This window comes from Symphalangus syndactylus, chromosome 20 (genome assembly GCF_028878055.3).
Source record: "Symphalangus syndactylus isolate Jambi chromosome 20, NHGRI_mSymSyn1-v2.1_pri, whole genome shotgun sequence".
NCBI lineage: Eukaryota > Metazoa > Chordata > Mammalia > Primates > Hylobatidae > Symphalangus > Symphalangus syndactylus.
Genome location: NC_072442.2, coordinates 14,850,748 through 14,872,364, shown reverse-complemented (window position 1 = coordinate 14,872,364; position 21,617 = coordinate 14,850,748). Strand labels below are relative to the sequence as shown.

At 45.7% G+C, this 21,617-nt stretch overlaps 1 protein-coding gene across 1 annotated transcript; it reads left to right on the top strand.

Annotated features, from left to right (window-relative positions):
• Window positions 1-5,069: 5,069 nt before the first annotated feature.
• On the top strand, window positions 5,070-20,950 carry MRPS23 (mitochondrial ribosomal protein S23). The gene is made up of 5 exons (XM_055257037.2): window positions 5,070-6,194; window positions 6,749-6,919; window positions 15,164-15,241; window positions 15,372-15,498; window positions 16,187-20,950. Exons 1-5 carry the CDS (start codon window positions 6,148-6,150, stop codon window positions 16,337-16,339), a joined length of 576 nt encoding a protein of 191 aa, XP_055113012.2. The 5' UTR covers window positions 5,070-6,147; the 3' UTR covers window positions 16,340-20,950.
• Window positions 20,951-21,617: the final 667 nt, after the last annotated feature.

The window sequence follows — 21,617 nt, the reverse complement described above, 5'->3', positions numbered from 1 at the left end:
TGGCAGCCAGCCTCAGGTGAGATTTAATTGAAGGACACTGTTGCTCTAAAGCATAGTCTGAAATTACCATTACTTGTATTTATTGAGTAGTTACCATATACCGGGCACTGTTTTAAACACTTAGCAGGTATGAACCCACTGGTGCCTCACTACAAACCCTCTGCTAGGTGCTATGATTATCCCCACTTTACAAATGAAGCTGAGGCCCAGAGGACTATCAAAGAGAACTATCTGTCAGTGAGGCACAGAGGATGGCCAGACCAGAAATGCTCATGATGTGCAGTGAACGGTGAGGTAGGGGATTATTTCCATTCACCCACAGCTCTCTCCCTATCTGTGTATCTGGGGAAGGCCTCAAAGGAAAGCTGGGCCTGGGAGAGAGGGAGGGCTGGGTATGGACAGGCAGTGAAGGGAAGGCTGAGATGACAGCATCCTCATTTGTCCTAACTTGGCTTTATTTATCCATGCTGTTCACTGGAAAACTCTGAGAGCTGTGGGCCAAGCACCAGGCCGGGTGTGGGGAGGCAGAGCTAAAAGTCCTAGTTCCTGCCCTCAGAAAGGCCCCTGTAGCCAGACTCAGACAGGTAAACAGAGTTACAACACAGACAGAGCCCTGAAAGAGATGAGATAAGCATAGGAAGGGAGGGAGCAGGTCTGGGCACTCACCCGATCTTACTGAGTGTGTGCTGGGGGCTGAAAAGCTTTTCCACCTGAACTGATTCTTGACCGTTCCTTGAAGCCTAGGAATGGGGTCTGAAGGGGAGCTCTCAGGAGAGGGGCACAAGCCCAACAGCCGGAAGGAAAGAGAAGGCACTCTGCCTCTTTTTTTTTTTTTTTTTTTTTTTTGAGATGGAGTCTTGGTCTGTCGCCCCGACTGGAATGCAGTGGCGCGATCTCGGTTCACTGCAACCTCCACCTCCTGGGTTCAAGCAATTCTCTTGGCTCAGCCTCCCGAGTAGCTAGGATTGCAGGTGCCCACCACCATGCCTGGCTAATTTTTGTATTTGTAGTAGAGACGGGGGTTCATCATGTTGGCCAGTCTGGTCTCGAACTCCTGACCTCAAATGATCCACCCACGCTGGCCTTCCAAAGTGCTGGGATTACAGGCGCGAGCAGCCGCGCCTGGCTGCCTCCTCCTTTAATAGCCCTCCCTGCCCTTCATCCTCCTGGTCCTCAGACTCAGGAAGCCTACAATTCTTTCTTTTTTTTAATGGATCCTGATATAATCCTCTCTCTCTTTTTTTAGAGAAAAGGTCTCACTTTGTCACCAGGTTAGGGTGCAGTAGCACGATCATAGTTCACTGCAGCCGTGAACTCCTGGGCGCAAGCAATCCTCCTGTCTCAGCCTCATGAGTAGCTAGCACTACCAGCGTGTGTCACTGCACTGGCTAACTTTTTCCTTTCTCTTCTTTTCTTTTCTTTTCTTTTTTTTTTTTTTGTAGAGACAAGGTCTTGCTATGCTGGCCAGGCTAGTCTCAAACTCCTGGCCTCAAGTCATCCTCCCGCCTCGGCCTCCCAAAGTGCTGGGATTACAGACGTGATCCTCCACGGCTGGCCTGATACAATTCTTCAACTGTGTATTGAATACACTGTATTGCTTTCCTCCCTTTAAAGCTGATTGCTCCCTGATTTTAGCTGTCTGTCATAGGCGAGTAGCGGCATTCATGATTTCATCAATATGCTGGGAGTTTCACTTACCAAAGCTGTTCCACTATTGGGAATGATGCTCTTCCTCATTTTGTCTGACAAATTCCCACACACTATTTATTTATTTACTTTTGAGACGGAGTCTTGCTCTGTTACCCAGGGTGGAGTGCAGTGGTGCAATCTCAGCTCACTGCAAACTCCGCTTCCTGGGTTCAAGTGATTCTCCTGCCTCAGCCCCCCAGGTAGCTGGGATTACAGGCATGTGCCATGACACCCACCTAAATTTTTTTATTTTTTATTTTATTTTTTATTTTATTTTTAGTAGAGACTTTTTAGTAGAGGTTTCGCCATGTTGGCCAGGCTGGTCTCGAACTCCTGACCTCAAGTGAGTGATCCACCTGCCTCGGCCTCCCAAAGTGTTGGGATTACAGGCATGAGCCACCACACCTGACCTCCACGCACTATTTAAATACAGGCATTGTCACAAAGATGTGGGCAGAGTGATGGGAAGCCACAAGGGATGGCCTAGACCCCATGGCTAATAACAGGGGCACAGCTTGCCAACTATGTCTAGGCTTGAAGGGGCAGGAGAGGGACGGTGGCTAGAACCTGGTGAGAGAGCTGTGATTTTATGTTCTAGGACTTTATGTTCCAGGAGGGAGCCCGTTGGCAGTACCAACTGGAATCCAGCCAGAAGCAGAGGGCAAGGAGCTGGTGGATGCAGGCCACAGAAGCCAGCCTCCCGAGGCACAGAGCAGGGCGAAGGACAGCAGAGAGTGGGTGTGGAACTGCTTGGGCAAATGGGAACTATTCAGCACTTACTGATCAATGTTAGGGGCTGAGCTGTGTCTCCCCGAAAATCGTATGTTGAGGTTCTCTCAGTACCTCAGGATGTGACTATAATAGGAGGTAGTCTCTAAAGAGGTAATTAGGTTAAAATGAAGTCAGTAGGGTGGGCCCTAATCCAAAAAGACTGGTGTCCTCGTAAGAAGAGATTAGGACAAAACCTTCCCACACAGAGGAAAGACCACGTGAAGACGCGGGAGAAGAAAGCTGTCTCCAAGGCAAGGAGAAACTAGCCATGTGCAGAATAAACTAAACTTGCAGACATCTTGATCTTGGACTTCTGGCCCCCAGAATAGGGAGAAAATAAATTTGTGTTTAAGCCACCCACTCTGTGTGCAAGTGGTGTTAGGGCAGGCCTAGCAAACTTCATACAATCAACAAGCTATTCAGCACATAACTTAATATTTACGTATTTACCTCTCTGTCTTCCCTACTGGACTGTTGGATTCTCTAAGACTCAGAATAGTCAGGTAGGTGTTTACATGCTTCTGGAATGAATGGATCATCTAACAAGAAAGTAAAACAGTAAGACAATCTATGAAATATTATCAAAATGCTGCAGTCCAGGTGGCAATGGGTGGATGACACAGCACAACAGCAATAGCGATGCTGTTACAGCCATCAGGCGTGTTGCTGCTCACAGGCAGTCACTATGTCCCAGGTGCTGTGATTAGTGCTTTACATGAATGATCTCTTTTACTTTTGCAACAAGCCACGAAGATAGTTGACACTGCCATCCATATTATTATTATTATTGAGACAGGGTCTCAGCTCTGTTGACCAGGCTGGAGTGCAGTGGTGTGATCATGGCTCACTGCAGCCTTGAACTCCTGGGCTCAAGCCGTCGTCCCACCTCAGTCCCCTGGGTAGCTGGGACTACAGGCATGCACCACCACACCTGGCTAATTTTGCCCAGGCTGGTTTTGAACTCCTGGCTTAGGCAATCCTCCCATATTGGCCTCCCAAAATGTTGGGATTACAAGCATGGGCCACTGAGCCCAGCTCCACATTTTAACAGTTGGAGAAACAGAGGCTGGAAAAGTTACATAACTTGCTCAGAGTGACGCAATTAGTGGGCACATCTACAATGAGACAGTGGGATTAATATGAGGCTGAGTGGTGTTGTAGTGGGAGGAACATGACCTTTGGGGGAGAGTTTACAAGCACCACTTCCTTATCTGTAAGATTATCAGGACATTACGTATGTCAGCAGGTGGTTGAACAACTGAATGAGACACTTGAGGTTCCTTGGTACCTCCCGCGGCACAGTGGTACATGGTGTAAGTGCCCCAGCCCCTCACAGCCTTGGGCGGCTGTGGTCCCCACTCAAGAAGACAGCCTCAAATGTCCATTCTGCCTGGCCCCTGCTGCCCAACAGCTCGCTCCTGTATTATGAATGAATGTTTCTTGGGTGTGTACTTCTTGTGCAGCCTCAGAAGGCTGTATCCCCAAAGTACCCCCCGTCTGCCCATCAACATTCTGCTCTCAGTCACAGAAGCAGGCTGGAAAGGGAAACTTCAAAGGCTTGGAAGAGGAAGGGACCACCCCAAGATTAGAGAGAACATTTCTGCCTTGCAGTTCTTCCCCTATTGAGGGTTTGCGTCTTTGGTTCCCCTCCTTGATCTTGGAATAAACCCTTTAACTCTTTAGCTGCAGTGACTGCACTAACCTACAGTAGCAGTTCCTGGTGGGAGAAGAGAAGTGTGCCTGTAATCCGGGCTGGCAGACAGTGCTGGCTGGGACAGAATTAGAAAGTTGTTATGAGGCCTGGGAAGACTATATTTAGCTGGGAGCATGTTTACTCTCCCCAGAGCAAGGTCTTTTAGACCTCCTGAGGGCTGGGAGACTAGAGACTTTACACTTGGCCTGGGGCCAGAGCTGTGCTCTCTCTTCTCTGTTCCAGGGGGTCTGGAGGCAGCAGTGAAATCCACCTCAGGTTAGCCCTGGGCCTCAAATCACCGGATCCCTGGCGTGCGTGCGTGCGTGCGTGCGTGCGTGGTGTTGGGGGGGCGGGTGGGGAGCGGCGTTCTGCTGGACTCTTGAGCATACCAGCCTCCAGCTTTAGGCATAGCTTAGGCGGCATTGTGAGGTCCTGGAAAGGGCCCTGGCTGCCCCACCCCCACAAGGCTGGCTCTATCAGTTGCTTATCAGACAAGTTATTTAACTTCCTGAGGCCTTGCTTTCTCATCTATAATGAGGATGTTAATAGCTACCTTATGGGAAGGTATGTGGATTCAGTAAGATAACACACACAAGTAGTAACTACTCATCAAACAGTCCCTTCCTCCCCTTCACCAGCCTCAGAGTGGGAGGACTCTAGGATGACTTGACTAGGCTCCCAGGAGACATTGTGTGTGATTCAAAACATTCATTGGATTAAAAGTTCAAATATGAATACAATCTCTTTACAAGTCAAACTCTGAAGCACGTGTAAAGGAAGAAAAAATTCTCCCTTCCCTGCCTGCAATTTCACTCTGAGATATCCAATGTTCACAGCCTTGGGTGTCCTTCTGCAGAATTTCTATCCTCAAACACAAACATATATAGAGGTGTTTCTTTTTCTTTTTTTTCTAACAAGTTGAGATTCCACTAAACATGTTTCTTTGCAACTTCGTTTTTCATTTAAACATAAGTCATGTACGTTAACGTAGGTAAATACATGTGGATCTAGCTCATTCATTTTAATAGCTGCATAGGGTTCCAAAGAACGTATGAACAATAATTTTCTAGGTATTTCTCATCTGATGCATTTTTTTTCCACTACAAACAATGCTGCAACGATGATCCTTGCGCAAACATCCTCATGAATTGATGCTTTAATTTCTAAGGGGTTCTTTCCCCGAAATATGATTACTGGGTCAAAGGGTATGCTACACACAGTTTACATTTTTTTACAGTTTAACACTGAGAGATGATTTTCTCCAGATTTTTTCGTTTCCTTCTCGGCGTTTGTTTGTTCCGGGCACTTTCACTTTTCGAGTTCCAAGGAGGAGGTAGCCCGCGACGCCGACCGCGGGAAACACGAGTTGCAACCAGCATCCTAGTTAGCGTGGATGCAGGTGGCACTCTGGGGACGAGGGGTTTAGTGGGGAGCACTACACAGCCAGAGGCCGAGGCCCGAGATTCAGCACGACGCTGGGCAAGTGACGGCCCCTCCCCGGCCTTGGTTCTCTTCTGCGTAGTCTGTGACTCTTAAACAGTAGGCTCAGCCTGGGCCTTGAGCTGGTGACCTCAAATCTCGGCCTTTGTTGGCTCCCCCAGGACCGTAGGCTGCGCCTCACTCCCGCTCTGCCCCACTACTTCTCCTCCGCGCGGCCCCACCTTGTCACAGGAGTTGGCTCAACAAGGCGAGAGAGAGTAAAGCAACCACCATAATGAATCCCTCCCACAGCTCGGTCATTTATTACTTCTGTCCGGCTTTGGCTCGCTCCCGCCCTTTTGGCTCGGCTATCGAGTGCTCCTGCCTGAACCTGGCAAGTAACCTCGGAGCGCGCCCGTTCGGCCTATCACTTGCTTCTGCCTGCGCCGCTCTCCCGCAGGGGCTGCGGTGAAAGCACAGCGCTCCTTGGCTCGGCCAGCAACTTATGCGCCCTTTACCTGGAGCAGTCGCTTCCGGTTCCGGTAGCAGCTAGTCACGCTCGGTCCCAGGCACAGATGATGGCAGGCAGCCGGCTGGAAACCGTAGGGAGCATCTTCTCGCGGTGTGTGCTCCGAGCCGCGGTGGGCTGAGGGTTCCTCCCCCAGGCTGGGGTTCTCAGCCGGTCACGCTCGTCCCTGGGGCGGACCTGAGCAGGGCGAGGCGTATTGCAGGGTGCGGGGGCTGAGCTGGGTGAGGCCCTCTCTCATGTTTTCTCCTGGCTCCGAATAGTTGTGCCTGAGGATGCCTCTCCTTGAATTTATGTGTCATGTTAAAGATTATTGCAGCTGCCTCTCCCCGAGTGGAGGTCTCTAGGAAGAGGAAGGGAGGAAGAGCCTGATGGGCCTTCCTTATCAGGTCATGCAAGACCGCTCTTGGATTTTTCCGTGACCGAACGTGGGTGGGACGCACAAAAGAAGATAGAGGGATTTAACCCCTGAGCGTTGTTAGTTTGGTTTGGGATGTGGGCAGACCTTCTCTGTAGGTGGGGAGCAGTCCTCCCCCGTTCTGTGTTGCAGACCGCATAATACCTTTAATGTCCCGAGCTGTGCTAGACTGATTCAGGGGCTTTGGCAGGCTACTGCAAGTGACCCAGTTTCGTTCTGTTCCCTCCCTAAGGACTCGGGACCTGGTTCGGGCCGGGGTGCTGAAGGAGAAGCCCCTGTGGTTTGACGTATATAACGCCTTTCCCCCGCTGAGGGAACCCGTCTTCCAAAGGCCCCGAGTGCGATATGGCAAAGCCAAAGCTCCCATCCAGGACATCTGGTACCACGAGGATCGGATTAGAGCGTGAGTGCTCAGCCCTGTAGTGGACAGGAGGCAACAGAACTTCAGAAGGGAAGGTTTCGGTAGCAGTCTGGGAATTGAAATATGAAATTGAGTCAGGGGTTTGCCCTGTGGAGAAGACTTATCTAGCCAAATTAGGGAGTCAGCACCCCTTCCCTGTAGTGAAACTGAAGTTCTGAAAAGTGGAATCTGGAGCCCAGCAACCGAAAGATCATTGCAATTATAGCTGCATGTTTCTGGGCATCTGCTTTGGGCCAGGCACTGTACTAAGCTCTTTGCAAGCATCATCTCATTCTCTAAAGGCCTTACTCTAACTTGTAAGGAAGGTATTCTTGTTTCCATTTTATTCAAGGAGACTGCGAAGCTCAAGGAAATTAGCTAACTTCTTGTAATTAGTAAATACATAGGAGGGTGGCAGATCTGGGAATCACATCTCTGACTCCAAGCTTATGGTGATCATTATGCCTGCCTCCTCCAGGAGTGGAGATAGGAGGAACATGATCTATGGATCTAGTAGTCCGGATCTTTGAAGCCACTCAGATGAAAGGATGCTTAAAAGTCTAAGAGAGGCCGGGCGCGGTGGCTCACACCTGTAATCCCAACACTTTGGGAGGCCAAGGTGGGCGGATCACCTGAAGTCAGGAGTTCGAGACCAGTCAGACCAATATGGTGAAACCCCGTCTCTACTAAAAATACAAAAATTAGCCGGGCGTGGTGGTGGGTGCTTGTAGTCCCAGCTACTCGGAAGGCTGAGACAGGAGAATTGCTTGAACCTGGGAGGTGGAGGTTGCAGTGAGCCGAGATCCCACCACTGCACTCCAGCCTGGGCAACAGAGAGAGACAATCACTAGGAATTTGAAGGAAAATCATGTGTTCTTTATTTTTTTTTAGCATCCCTTTTCTTTTTCTTTTTCTTAAGCTCAGTGGCAAGAATACTTCCTCTTTTATTATAAAAGCAACACATGCTACTTGTAGAAAATTTAGATACACGAAGAAAGCATAAAGAAGAAATCACAGGCTGGATGTGGTTTCTTGTGCCTGTAATCCTAGTGCGTTGGGAGGCGTAAGGGAGGATAGCTTGTGCCCAGGAGTTTGAGACCAGCCTGGGCAACATAGCAGGACTTGTCTCTACCAAAAAAAAAGTAGTTGTCTTAGTTTACACTCTGATTAGCAGTTTCTGAGAGTTCTTACTTTATCCTTGTCAGTATTGATAATGATTATTTAAGAATTTTTTTTTTTCTGGGCCAGGCACGGTGGCCCACGCCTGTAATCCTAGCACTTTGGGAGGCTGAGGTGGGCAGATTGCCTGAGCTCAGGAGTTCGAGACCATCTTGGGCAATATGGTGAAAGTGCCCCAGTCTTGACTAAAATACCAAAAATTAGCCGGGCGTGGTGGCGGGCGCCTGTAGTCCCAGCTACTCTGGATGCTGAGGTGGGAGAATCGCTTGAACCTAGAAGGTGGAGGTTGCAGTGAGCTGAGACTGCACCACTGCACTCCAGCCTGGGCAACAGAGGGAGATCCTGTCTCCAAAACAAAAAAAAGTTTTGTTTTTTTTTTTCTGATCTTTTTTTTTTTTTTTTTTTTTGAGATGGAGTCTCACTCTGTCTCCCAGGCTGGAGTGCAGTGGCGCCATCTCGGCTCAATGCAAGCTCTGCCTCCCGGGTTCACGCCATTCTCCTGCCTCAGCCTCCTGAGTAGCTGGGACTACAGGCGCCCACCACCACGCCCGGCTAATTTTTTGTATTTTTAGTAGAGATGGGGTTTCACCGTGTTAGCCAGGATGGTCTCAATCTCCTGACCTCGTGATCCGCCTGCCTCGGCCTCCCAAAGTGCTGGGATTACAGGCGTGAACCACTGTGCCTGGCTGATCTAGGTAGTTTTAAAATAATAATCCCAGCACTTTGGGAAGCCGAAGCGGGCGGATCACGAGGTTAGGAGTTCGAAACCAGCCTGGCCAACGTAATGAAACCCCGTCTCTACTAAAAATAAGAAAAATTAGCTGGGTGTGGTGGCCTGCGCATGTAATCCCAGCTACTTGGGAGGCTGAGGCAGGAGAATAGCTTGAACCCAGGAGATGGAGGTTGCAGTGAGCTGAAATGATGCCACTATACTCCAGCCTGGGCGACAGAGCAAGACTCTGTCTTGGAAAAAAAAAAAAAACAGTAATTGTGTCTAGAGATTTTAATTTCTGTTTCTTTGACAAGTTTCTCTACTTTCATGATTGTTGGCCATTTGAATTTATTTTTGAAATATCTGTGTTCTTTACCTATTTTAATAATTGTTATTATTGATCAGTAAGAGTTCTTTATAGAATTGAAGATACTAAGTCTTTGACATACACTCTAGACATTTATTTATATGTTACTTGTTATTAATAATGCTTGTTTAATTTATAGAAGTTGGTTATTTCATTCCACTAATTTTTTTGGTGTCTTCTATATGGTAAGCATTGCGCTAAACATTGTGCTAGGCACTGAGGTATTTTATGTATTCAAATCTACCCATTTTTTCTTTTTGCTGGCTTCATTGCCTTTAGGCTTAGAGGGTTTAGGAAAGTCTTTTTCAGTAAACTCAACTCTCTTTTTCTGAGTTATCTTTCAAAGTGCAGATGAGGGGTTGAAACTAGTAGAAATATTCATTGTTTAATCTTTTTCCCTCCTTCACTCTCTTTTTTTTTTTTGTTTGAGATGGAGTCTCGCTCTGTCGCCCAGGCTGGAGTGCAGTGGCGCGATCTTGGTTCACTGCAAGCCCCACCTCCTGGGTTCACATCATTTTCCTGCCTCAGCCTCCCCAGTAGCTGGGACTATAGGTGCCTGCCACCACGCCTGGCTAATTTTTTGTATTTTTAGTAGAGATGGGGTTTCACTGTGTTAGCCAGGATGGTCTTGATCTCCTGACCTCGTGATCCACCCGCCTTGGCCTCTCAAAGTGCTGGGATTACAGGCATGAGCCACCGTGCCCGGCCTCTTCACTCTCTTTTTCCAAAACTTAAATAGTCACAGAAAATGTGCTCCTGATGGTTTCCTAGCAACATTCTTTTTTTTTTTTTTTTTTTTTTGAGATGGAGTCTTGCTCTGTCACCCAGGCTGGAGTGCAGTGGTATAATTTCAGCCCCATGCAACCTCCACCTCCTGGGTTCAAGCAGTTCTCCTGCCTCAGCCTCCTGAGTAGCTGGGATTACGGGTGCATGCCACCATGCCTGGTTAATTTTTGTATTTTTAGTAGAGATGGGGTTTCACCATGTTGGTCAGGCTGGTCTCGAACTCCTGACCTCGTGATCTGCCCGCCCTGGCCTCCCAAAGTGTTGGGATTACAGGTGTGAGCCACCGTGCCTGGTCTCCTAGCAACATTCTTAAAAATATCTTTAAAGTTCTCTATTTTTGTCATACAAAAAAAAAAAAAAGATGTCACACTCTTTTGGTACTACTTTTCTGTTTTCATGTTTCCCCTTTTGTGTGCCCTGAATTTTGTTCATACTGCCCCTGTTGTGGCCTTAGCCTGTCTTTAATAGCTCTACATTCCAAATGCCCTGTCTTTATTCAGTAACAAATATTCATTAAGCACTGTCATGGGCCAGGCATTGTCAAATTCATTCTTGTAACTTCAGTGCCTAGCCCAGTGTGTGGCATATAAGTTGCTTATTAATTGTCTCTTGAATGAAGAAGCTAATGGATTAATGAACAGATGAACTACGAGGCTGGTAGAGAGAAACGAAAGAAAATTCCTTGGAGAGGAATGGTGGAGGGCCAGGACTGGGACTGTTTGGAGAATGGCCATCAGAGTTTTATTAGTTTTCTGAAACAGTTTCAGGAACAGTGGGCTAGAAACCACTTCTATGGCCACATTTAGCATCCCTATACATTTATGTGAGATCTAAGTAAGTGGTAAATCTCTCACTGGGAGTTTACTGACAAAGCCCCTCCCCTTGAATACTAATGTTAATTAGCTTTTAATACCTAGAATTTGTCTAGTTCCTTTTTCTCTTAAATATTTAGACCAATGAATGTGCCTGATTGACTTTGATACACATCCCTTATTCTTACTGTTATTTCAGGATGCTAGAAAATGGAATTTATAAGGTCATTATGTTCTGAATTGAGGCCCAGGCTTCCCCCTCCCCGGACCCCCAACACCAACACTCTTTTAAAGTAGCAGAACGAGTATGTTCTTGCTCTACTTGGAAATTTTCGGCATACGACATGAGATCTTTGAGGAGATTAAATGCTTTTTCAGCAGCTTTCTTCTCAGACCCATTGCACGCACTTTGTGGTTCATTGATACATTAAAATCATTTGTGCTTTGCTCTCTTGTGTAATCCTGGCACTTCAGGAGTGGATCACTTGAGGTCAGGAGTTCGAAACCAGCCTGGGCAACATGGTGAAACCCCATCTCTACTAAAAATGCAAAAATCAGCCAGGCGTGGTGGCATGCACCTGTAGTCCCAGCTAGTCTGGAGGCTGAGGTGGGAGGATCGCTTTAACCCAGGAGGCGGAGCTTGCAGGGAGCCGAGATTACACCACTTTACTCCAGCCTGGGTGACAGAGCGAGACTCCGTCTCAAAAATAAATAAATAAAAAAAAAATTTTTAAAAATCATTTGTGCTTCTGCTATAGATAGCATTGGAACTGGATGGTAAATGATTGGAGAATGTGGAATAGTTTACTGGTCCCTCTTGTTAAATATTACTTTTTTTTTGAGATGGAGTCTTGCTCTGTCTCTGTCTCCCAGGCTGGAGTGCAATGGTTCAATCTCAGCTCACTGCAGCCTCCACCTCCCAGGTTCAAGCAATTCTCCTCCTCAACCTCCCGAGTAGCTGGGATTACAGGCATGTGTCACCACACCCGGCTAATTTTTTTTTTTTTTTTGTATTTTCAGGAAGATGGGGTTTCACCATGTTGGCCAGGCTGGTCTTGAATTCCTGACCTCCAGTGATTCACCCACCTCGGCCTCCCAAAGTGCTGGGATTACAGGCATGAGCCACCATGCCCAGCCTGTTAAATATTATTTCTTTAAATTCTTTTTTTATTTTTTAATTTTTTACTATTGTCAGAACATATAAAAATTATTTCTATTAATGCCAAAATATTATCTTGTATTTATATAATTTATTGAACCTTTATCTTTGTGGCCCTCTTTTTTTTTTGGTGTTTTTGATATTTAAAAAAGCTTATAGAATGGTTGTGCATGCCTATAGTTCCAGCTACTTGGGAGGCTGAGGAAGGAGGACCATTGGAGTCTAGGAGTTCAAGGTTGTAGTACACTATGATTGTACCTGTGAATAGCCACTGCTCTCACAACAGCCTGGCAACATGGCAAGACCCCATCTCTTAAAAAAAAAAAAAAGAAAAAGGAACTTACAACAAAATAAATAAAACAAACAAAAAAGATGTATGAAAACCTAAGTGTAAAAAGTGAGATCATAACAGTACTGGAAGAAAACATGGGAGAATTAAAAAAATAATCTGAGTGATAAAGGTCTTTTTAAGCATGATATAAAACTCAGAAGCCATAAAAAGAAAATATTAAAATTTTCTGTATAAAAAAGTACCATAAGCAAAATCAAAAGACAACCAACAAACTGGGAAAGATCTTTGCCATGTTATGACAAAGGACTAGTTTTCTATGTATATGGCTACAAAGTTTGCTTAGAAATCATTAAGAGACCACTGTGTAACAAATTACCATAGACCAGGTGGCTTATAAACAAACTTTCTTTCTCATAGTTCCGGAGGCTGGGAAGTCTGAGGTCAGGGTGCCAGCAGGGTCAGGTTCTGGGGAGGACTGTCTTCCTGATTCCTCACATTGAGGGGAGCAGAGAGTGGAAGCAAGCTCCCTTCTATCTCTTATAGGGGCACTAATCCCATCATGAGGGCTGATTACCATGACCTGATTACCTCCCAAAGGCTCCATCTCTAAATACCATCACATTGGGGATTAGGATTTCAACATACTAATTTTGGTGGGACACATTTAGTCCATAGCAACCACCAAATAGAAAAGCAGACAAAGAACTTGGACAGTTCACAGAAAAGGAAATTCAGTTTGCTTTTAAACTTGAAAAGATGTCCAGTCTCTTTCAAAAGAAAAGCAAATTAAAACTATAAAGAGTTCTGGTTTCTTACCTATCAGGTTGGCTAAGATCAAAAAGTTGGAGAACATGTGTGTCTGTGTTTGTGTATTTTTTTTTTTTTTTGAGGCAGGATCTCACCCAGACTGGGATGCAGCGGCGCCTGTCATGGCTCACTGCAGCCTTGACCTCCTGGGCTCAAGTGATCCTCCCACCTCAGCCTCCTGAGTAGCTGGGACTACAGGTGTATGCCACCATTCCTGGCTAATTTTTAATTTTTTTGTAGAGGTGGTGTCCCACTATGTTGCCTAGGCTGGTCTTGAACTCCTGGCCTCAAGTGATCCTCCTGCCTTGGCCTCCCAAAGTGCTGGGATTACAGGTATCAGCCACCATGCCTGGTCTAAATACATATATATTTTTTCGCTGGGATTACAGGTGTGAGCCACTGCACCTGGCTTGTGTGTGTGTGTGTGTGTGTGTGTGTGTGTGTGTGTGTGTATATATATATATATATATATATATTTTTTTTTTTTTATAGACAGGGTGGGAGGGAGTGTTACTTTTCACTGGCCACCCTTTTGTGCTATTTGCTCAGGTCTCACCGTGTTGCCCAAGCTGGTGGTGAGCTCCTGGCCTCAAAAGATCCTCATGCCTCAGCTTCCCAAGCAGGTGGGATTATATGCGTGAGCCTCTATGCTCAGCTGGAGAATGTCATTTGGTCAGGGTGTGGGGAGATAGGCACTCATATATTACCGATGTGAATGTAAATTGGTACAGCCACTTTGGAAAGCATTTTGGCAGTTTGGAAGGCTTAATTACAAATGCACATACCTTGATCCAGTAGTACCACATTTGTGAATTTATGCCACAGACTTATTTACGTGGTGCACTAAAATTATAAAGAGAGATAATGATTGCAGCATGGTTGAGAGTCGTAGAGGACTGGAAACAATCTCCATGCGTTGATAAGGCAAGATGGAGGGAGGAGAAGTGGGGAGTGACTGCTCAGATACGGTGCCTCCTTTGTGGGTGATGAAAATGTTTTGGAACTAGATAGAGGTGCTAGTTGCACAGCTTTGTGAGTTTTCTATGTCACTTAATTGCACACTGAAAAATGTTAAATGTGGGCTGGGGACAATGGCTCATGCCTGTAAGCCCAGCATTTTTGGAAGCCAAGGTGGAAGGATCTCTTGAGGCTAGCAGTTCAAGACCAGCCTGGGCAACATAGTGAGACTGCGTCTTTACAAAAAATTTAAAACTTAGCCAGGCATGGTGGTGCTGCAAACCTGTAGTTCCCGCTACTCAGGAGGCTGAGGCAAGAGGATTGCTTGAGCCCAGGAGTTTGAGGCTGCAGTGAGCTATGATCACAGCACTGCTACCTGCCTGGGTGACACAGTGAGACCCTGTCTCTTTGGAAAAAAAAAAGTTAATTTTATGATGTGTGAATTTTACCTCAGTTTTTATTATTTATTTTTATTTTGTTGTTATTTTTTGAGATGGAGTCTCATTCTGTCGCCAAGGTTGGAGTGCAGTGGCGTGCTCTCCACTTACTGCAACCTCCGCCTCCTGGGTTCAAGTGATTCTCCCACCTAACCCTCCCAAGTAGCTGCGACTACAGGCATGTGCCACCATGCCTGCTAATTTCTTTGTATTTTTAGTAGAGATGGGGTTTCACCATGTTGAACTCCCGGTCTCAAGTAATCTGCCTGCCTCAGCCTCCCAAAGTTCTGGGATTATAAGTATGAGCCACTGCGCCTAGCCATACCTCAGTTTTTAAAAAGGCAAGATGTAGATCAAGGTTTACTATTCTTTGGGTTAAAAATGTGGCTGGGGACAGGGAATGATAGTGCATATATGCTAGTATATTAGTGGAATATTTCTGGATGGATATACAAGAAATTTGTTAGTGTTGCTTCCTGGGAAGGGAACTGGGGGGCTGGGGTGCAGAAGTGGGAGGGAGTGTTACTTTTCACTGGCCACCCTTTTGTGCTATTTGATGTATTTACCATGTGCATGTGTGCATTACTTATCTAAAAAAACAAAACTGTTCAGCTTAGGCTATGTGGGTTGTACTGTACTTAACTCCTCAGGGCCTAGCACTTATTCTTCATTTCTTTTATTCCATTCTCATCTACAGTCTATAATCGGAGATTTATATTATGTTGTTTGCATTTTCTAGGAAGTTTTATTCAGTGTATGGGTCTGGTCAAAGAGCTTTTGATCTATTCAATCCAAACTTCAAGTCTACCTGTCAACGGTAAGCCATTTTATAAGTCCTAGGCTATTCATATTATTTTTTAAGGATTTCGTTATCCATTTGATACTGTGTAACAGCGTCTTAACAATGCTTACAAACAGACCTAAAATGTGACTGCTTGGAATTACAGGTTTGTGGAGAAGTACACTGAACTACAGAAACTTGGAGAAACAGATGAAGAGAAGTTATTTGTGGAAACAGGGAAGGCTTTATTGGCAGAAGGTGTCATTTTAAGACGAGTAGGCGAAGCAAGGACTGTGAGTATTTCATTGTTAAAATTGTTATTGGGTTTATAGTTGTCCCTCAGTATGCACAGGGGATTGGTGCTAGGGCCCCTGCAGATACCAGAATTCACGGATGCTTTGCAAATCCCTTTTATAAAGTGCTGTAGTTTTTGCATATAACCTACACATATCCTCCCATATACTTTAATCATCTCTAAATCACTTATAATATATAACACAATGTAAATGCTATATAAGTAGTTATACTCTATTTTTAAAAATTTATATTTTTTATTTTATTTATTTATTGTTAAAATATTTTTGATCCATGGTTTGTTGAATCTGCATATGTGGAATCTGTAGATGCAGAGGGTTGACCAGAGTTGCCAATCTGATGGAAGTTAAAGAGAGACTTGGTTTTCTTTCCCTAACCTTGGCTTATGTTCTTAAACTCCAGGTCAAATACTGTTACACTGAATATACTAGAATTTTGTGGTAATGACTGCTACTTGAAACAAGTGAGTCGTCATTAGGGCTTTTGAAATTGTGGTTCTATAGACTTCTTAAAATCATGTTTACTGTTTGTTATAGTAGAATTGGATCTGAGATATTAGTGCTAAATTTTTCACTCAGTGACAGAATGTGCCTAGTTATGTATCTTTAGCCAATTATTGAGTGAAAATGATAACATCTATGTGATACTTACATCTGGTCTTTTAAGCAACACGAAGGTAGTCACGTTTCCCGGAAATCCGAACACTTGAGTGTCAGACCACAGACTGCGTTGGAAGAAAACGAGACTCAGAAAGAAGTTCCACAGGACCAGCATTTGGAGGCACCTGCAGACCAGTCGAAAAGTCTCTCGCCTCCCTGAAGGACCTGTATACTGTGTATGCTGGCATTCACACTCTGCTCACTGGCTGAATGTTGAGCTATTTTTAAACAGTTGAACTGTGTAAATGTTTCTTGATCTCTAAGGTATTATGTTTGCCTTCTCTTAGTTATTTCTAGGTTGTCATAAAGCTCAGTATCATGGTTTGACAGAAGCAGTTATGTGAACTTTTATGTTAGGACATTACTAAATAAAGAATTCCCTAGCTGCTTATAAAGTAAATTTACTTTGAATTGTAAATAACATGGAGAAACCTTTATAAAGATTGTTCAAATGGGACTCAATCTGACTAGGCTTGCTTTGATGTTTGTTAGTGTGTAGGCTGGCTACATCTGATTCCCGGGTACATATTTCTTCTGATCCATCAGACTTCTACACATATACATGGCATGGAACCTTGGCTAGCTGCTTTTGTCTGCAGAGAATCTTTGTACTTCTTGCTATGGAACGATTGTCTCTCCACTTCAGAGGCCAAGCTGACTTGCGCTTTGTGGTAAGAGTGAGGACCTGTCATTGCTGATGCACAAAGGCCAAAACTGTAACTTTAATGTCATGGATTGAGTGTGCTGGAGACAGTTAACATAGGCCTGCACAGACTAGGCTGTTCAGTAAATACTTGTTGAATGAACGAGTGAACAAATGGTTATATCCAGCTAAAGACTGGATTCATATGGTGTAGATAACAGGATTGCCAAGAAAGGAGGCAACTAATTTAGGTGATGCTCTCCACCAGCATCCACCTGCCTCCCTGGGGCCAAAGTGTGCCTACAAGTCCGTATCAGCTGCCCTGCCTTCCACATTTCCCCAGGTTTTACTAAATACATGAAATATCCCTCTGAGATTGCAGCCTTTGTATATGTGGTCAAGCCAGTGGTTTTCAGCTCTTAGTAGTAAGCTGCTTCAGAAATTCCCTATTTTGAAACTCATGTAGATTTTCTACCCAGTGGTTCTTTGTGTATGGTCTCATCTGTCCTGGTACACTGTGAGGCAGGTCCACACCTCACAGTCTGTACGTGGTACACATCCATGCACGTGGGTGCTTGGTTCATGCAGGTGAATGAATACATGAGGCAAAAGCAGCTCTCAGCTGTGCTGCTTCCCCCTCGACCTTTATCACTGTTTCACAATTGCTTGCATTTGGAGAATGCTTTACTTTTCGGTAGGGAAGTATATTTCATCCATTCAAAGACATTACACAACCATTGAGACCAAACATCGGGCCAGACCTTGGGAAGAGGACTTAAAAAGCAGGTGACAGACACAGTCTGCTCTCAGAGGAACAATTGAGGGGTCACTCATCTCTTTAAACCTTAGGTTTCTGGGTTTCTAAGGGCAGGTTTTTTTTTTTGCCACAATGATGAAGACTTGAAAAAATGTTTTTTTCCTTCATGTCAGGATTGATGTCCCATTTTTGTTTGTTTTCCTCCTCTGTAGATTTTTAAATTTTATTTATTTATTTTTTTTTTTGTGATGGAGTATCACTCTGTTTCCCAGGCTGGAGTACAATGGAGCCATCTTGGCCCACTGCAACCTCCACCTCCCAGGTTCAAGCAGTTCTCCTGCCTCAGCCCCCTGAGTAGCTGGGATTACAGGTGTATGCCATGACGCCCAGCTAATTTTTGTATTTTTAGTAGAGACAGGGTTTTACCATGTTGCCCAGGCTGATCTCAAACTGCTGGCCTCAAGTGATGCACCTGCCTCAGCCTCCCAAAATGCTGGGATTACAGGTGTGAGCCACCATGCCTGGCCTTAATTTTTTTTTAAATTTTATCTTAGGAGATGGGGGTCTCACTGTGTCACCCAGGCTGGGTGCAGTGGTGCATAGCCTGCTGCAGTCTTACCTCCTGGGCTGAGGCCATCCTGGCTCACCTCCCAAATAGCTAGGACTACAGGCATGTGCCACCACGCCTGGCTCTTTAACTTTTTTTTTTTTTTTTGTAGAGATGGAGTCTTGCTATGTTGCCCAGGCTGGCCTGGTCTCAAACTCCTGGCCTCAAGTGATCCTCCTGCCTCAGCCACCCAAAGTGCTGGGATTACAGGCCTGAGCCACTGTACTGGGGCCGAGGACTTTTAAAGAAGTTATTTGTTGCATAATTCTTTAAAAAAAATTATACATGCACATGGTTCAAAACTTAATAGCAAAAAGCTAGTCTCCCACCGCTGTTCCCCAGCCACCCATTTTCCCTTCCCTGAGGCCACCACTCTCACCATTTCCTTGTGTGCTCTTCTGGAAATATTTTGGGCATGGATGGGACACTATGCATACCATTCTGTACCTTGCTTTTCTAGTTAATACGTCTCAGAGATCCACTGTGGTTTAATCAGTGCCCGATTGAAGAAAATGTTCTTTGTTTTACTGTGTTGCAAATAGGCTGCTAGAGTTATGGGATGCCGGATCAAGGAGTAGATCATTTTGAGTTTTGATATCTTCGTCCATAGAAATTGTGCTTAACTATACTCTCATAGCAGTGTATGAAAATGCGTTCCCCCACACATTCTGATCTCGTTAAACCAGACTGGGACTGGGACTCTGGACCAGAAGGGAAAGACCATCCCTGTATAGCAAATTTCTGGATGGGGAAAAAGCTGCTGTCACTCATTGACTTCTTTAGGTTGAGTCTTAGTGATCAAAGCATAGTGAAAGATGTGAAGCTTACTTTGGAAACTCAGAACTATTTCCACAGTTTGGGCAAAAGCTGTCATCAGATCCCCATCACGTTTTGGAGAGAATGGAAGCATGACCACATTCTTGGCTTTAAAGAGCTTAAAATCAGGCTGGGCTCCATGGCTCACGCCTGTAATCCCAGCACTTTGGGAGGCCAAGGTGGGTGGATCACCTGAGGTCAGGAGTTCGAGACCAGCCTGGCCAACATAGTGAAACCCTCATCTTTACTAAAAATACAAAACAATTAGCTGGGTGTGGGGGTGTGTGCCTGTAATACCAGCTACCCGGGAGGCTGAGGCAGGAGAATCGCTGGAACCCAGGAGGCAGAGGCTGCAGTTGAGCCGAGATTGTGCCACTGCACTCCAGCTTGGGGGAAGAGCAAGACCCTGTCTCAAAAAAAAAAAAAAAAGCTTAAAATCGAGTTGGGTCTACAAGAGTGACTTGTGAAACAGCAAGATGAACAGGAATCCTTTTAAACTCTGATATAAAAGTACAGTAGAGGTTCAGGGGCAAGGAATCAGTTCTGGATTTGTCTAGGAGTACTGCGTGAGAGCCTGGAAAGGCAGTGGGATGGACATGTACATGCAGTTTCTTTGGCCAGGAACACCCTCCCTTCTGCCATGGTCTGTAGGAATTGAACCTTCCGTGCCCTTTTCAAATGCTGTCTGTGCTCAGAAACTACATCATATCAAGTCCCTTACTGAGCCCCCTACAGATTGTGTTCATAAGGTGCTTCACTGCTCTTGGTCTACCTGGCCTACTGTTTGTACTCCTGCCTCATTTACTGTGGCCTTCATAAGAATATAGGGTGGGCGTGGTGGCTCATGTCATCCCAGCACTTTGGCAAGCCAAGATGGGTAGATCACCTGAAGTCAGGAGTTTGAGACCAGCCTGGGCAACATGATGAAACCCTGTCTCTACTAAAAATACAAAAGTTAGCCGGGTGTGGTGGCAGCCTCCTGTAATCCCAACTACTCGGCAGGCTGAGGCAGGAGAATCGCTTGAACGCAGGAGGTGGAGGTTACAGTGAGCTGAGATCATGCTACAGCACCCCAGCCTGGGCGACAGAGGAGATGCCGTCTCAAAAAAAAAAAAGGTAGTATAAAGGAGAGCAGAAATTCTTATCTTTTAATCCATTGAAACATTAAACAGCCTTTCAGGAGCAGACCCTCCTACGGGTTTGCGGAATCCAAGGCGAGGAAGGCATATATCCAGGTTACAGTGAAGTTTGCACCAGACAAGTAATGGAGATTTGGGTTCTAGATCTGGATACTCCAGGCAGTTTTTACTGTCTGACCCTGTGCCTCTCACAGTCAGCCTGTAAAATGTGGACAATGTTTGCCTTTTCTAGTCACCTCAGTGACTAGAAAACAGCAGCATCACTAACACCCACTTGGTGACGTGGAACTGGTGCTGTCCGGGGAGAGAGCTTCAGTTGTCAACCTACCAAGTTGAAGGTGATGGTGCTATGTCCAAGTGGCAGACAGAGATAAGGGATAGGTGTCTACAGGAGCAAGATTTGGAGCCAGGAGAAGAAATGAGCGCTCCAAGGGTAGTGGAGAGAGACCCAGGATGTTGGGGGCTGGCAGGTAAATGCTTTAAGTGATAGAATAGGAGGAATGAGAAAGCCAGCAAAAGAAATTAACGTCCCACGTCTTCCATCATCTATATGTCCAGACTTGTTTAAGTGGTCCCGGATTCACCACATTTTATAGAGCTCTGCCTCTGTCTTTATTGGGTAGGCCTGATTTTTGATGATGTCCTTAAAAGGCTAGCCTGATTCTTCTTGTAGTTTTGTAGAACACTTTGTATCGAGAGTTCTCTGATAATGAAAGTGGTATTACAGAATAATCTGCCCCCGAAGGATTCCTGATTTTGTTAAAGTGATGCCTTTCTCTGTAAATAAATGATGGCGTGCCACTTAAAAACCTTCAGCAGATTTCTTTTTTTAAACAAAGTCACTCAAGTGGGACAGTAAGATTTTCTCTGAGGCTGGCACTGGTGCCTGCCTCTGCTCCGGGGAATCCAGACGTGGCACGCCGGAGTTGGGCCTCATCCATCCTCAGCTTTCATCTGCGACCAAGCCTGACTCAGAATGGGCTGGCAGTTTTCCTGAGTACATGGGAGTTAGGGCAGAGAACACGATGTGGTGCTGGTAGTCAACGCAAGCCGGCACGGCCTCAGCCAGAAGACTGGAGCTGGGAGCAAGCAAAGGCGAGTGGAGGAGGGGATGGGGAAGGCTGAGGCTGTTTTCTTCCTGGTCTCTATGTTCCTGAGCTCAATTCCAGAACAGCTGAAAGGTGGGAGCCTGACTTGGGCTAAGTTAGTCATGCGTTCTGAGCCTTTGACCGTGCTGGGTGAGATGAGGGATGGCTGAGCAGGTTCAGTGAGCAACTTGGTCGAGGTCACCTTGGCTGGCCGAGGAAGGGCACCTGCCCTCCTGTGGAAAAGACGGGAAATGGCTTTCCTGTCACTCCTAGGGTAGCACTCAATGTGGCAGGCGGGTCTCTGATTGGATGAGCCCAGCACTGAAGCAGTTTCTGTGGTGATGCTGAACCAGACAAGTGGTTATTGCTGCAGCACGAAAAAGAAAAG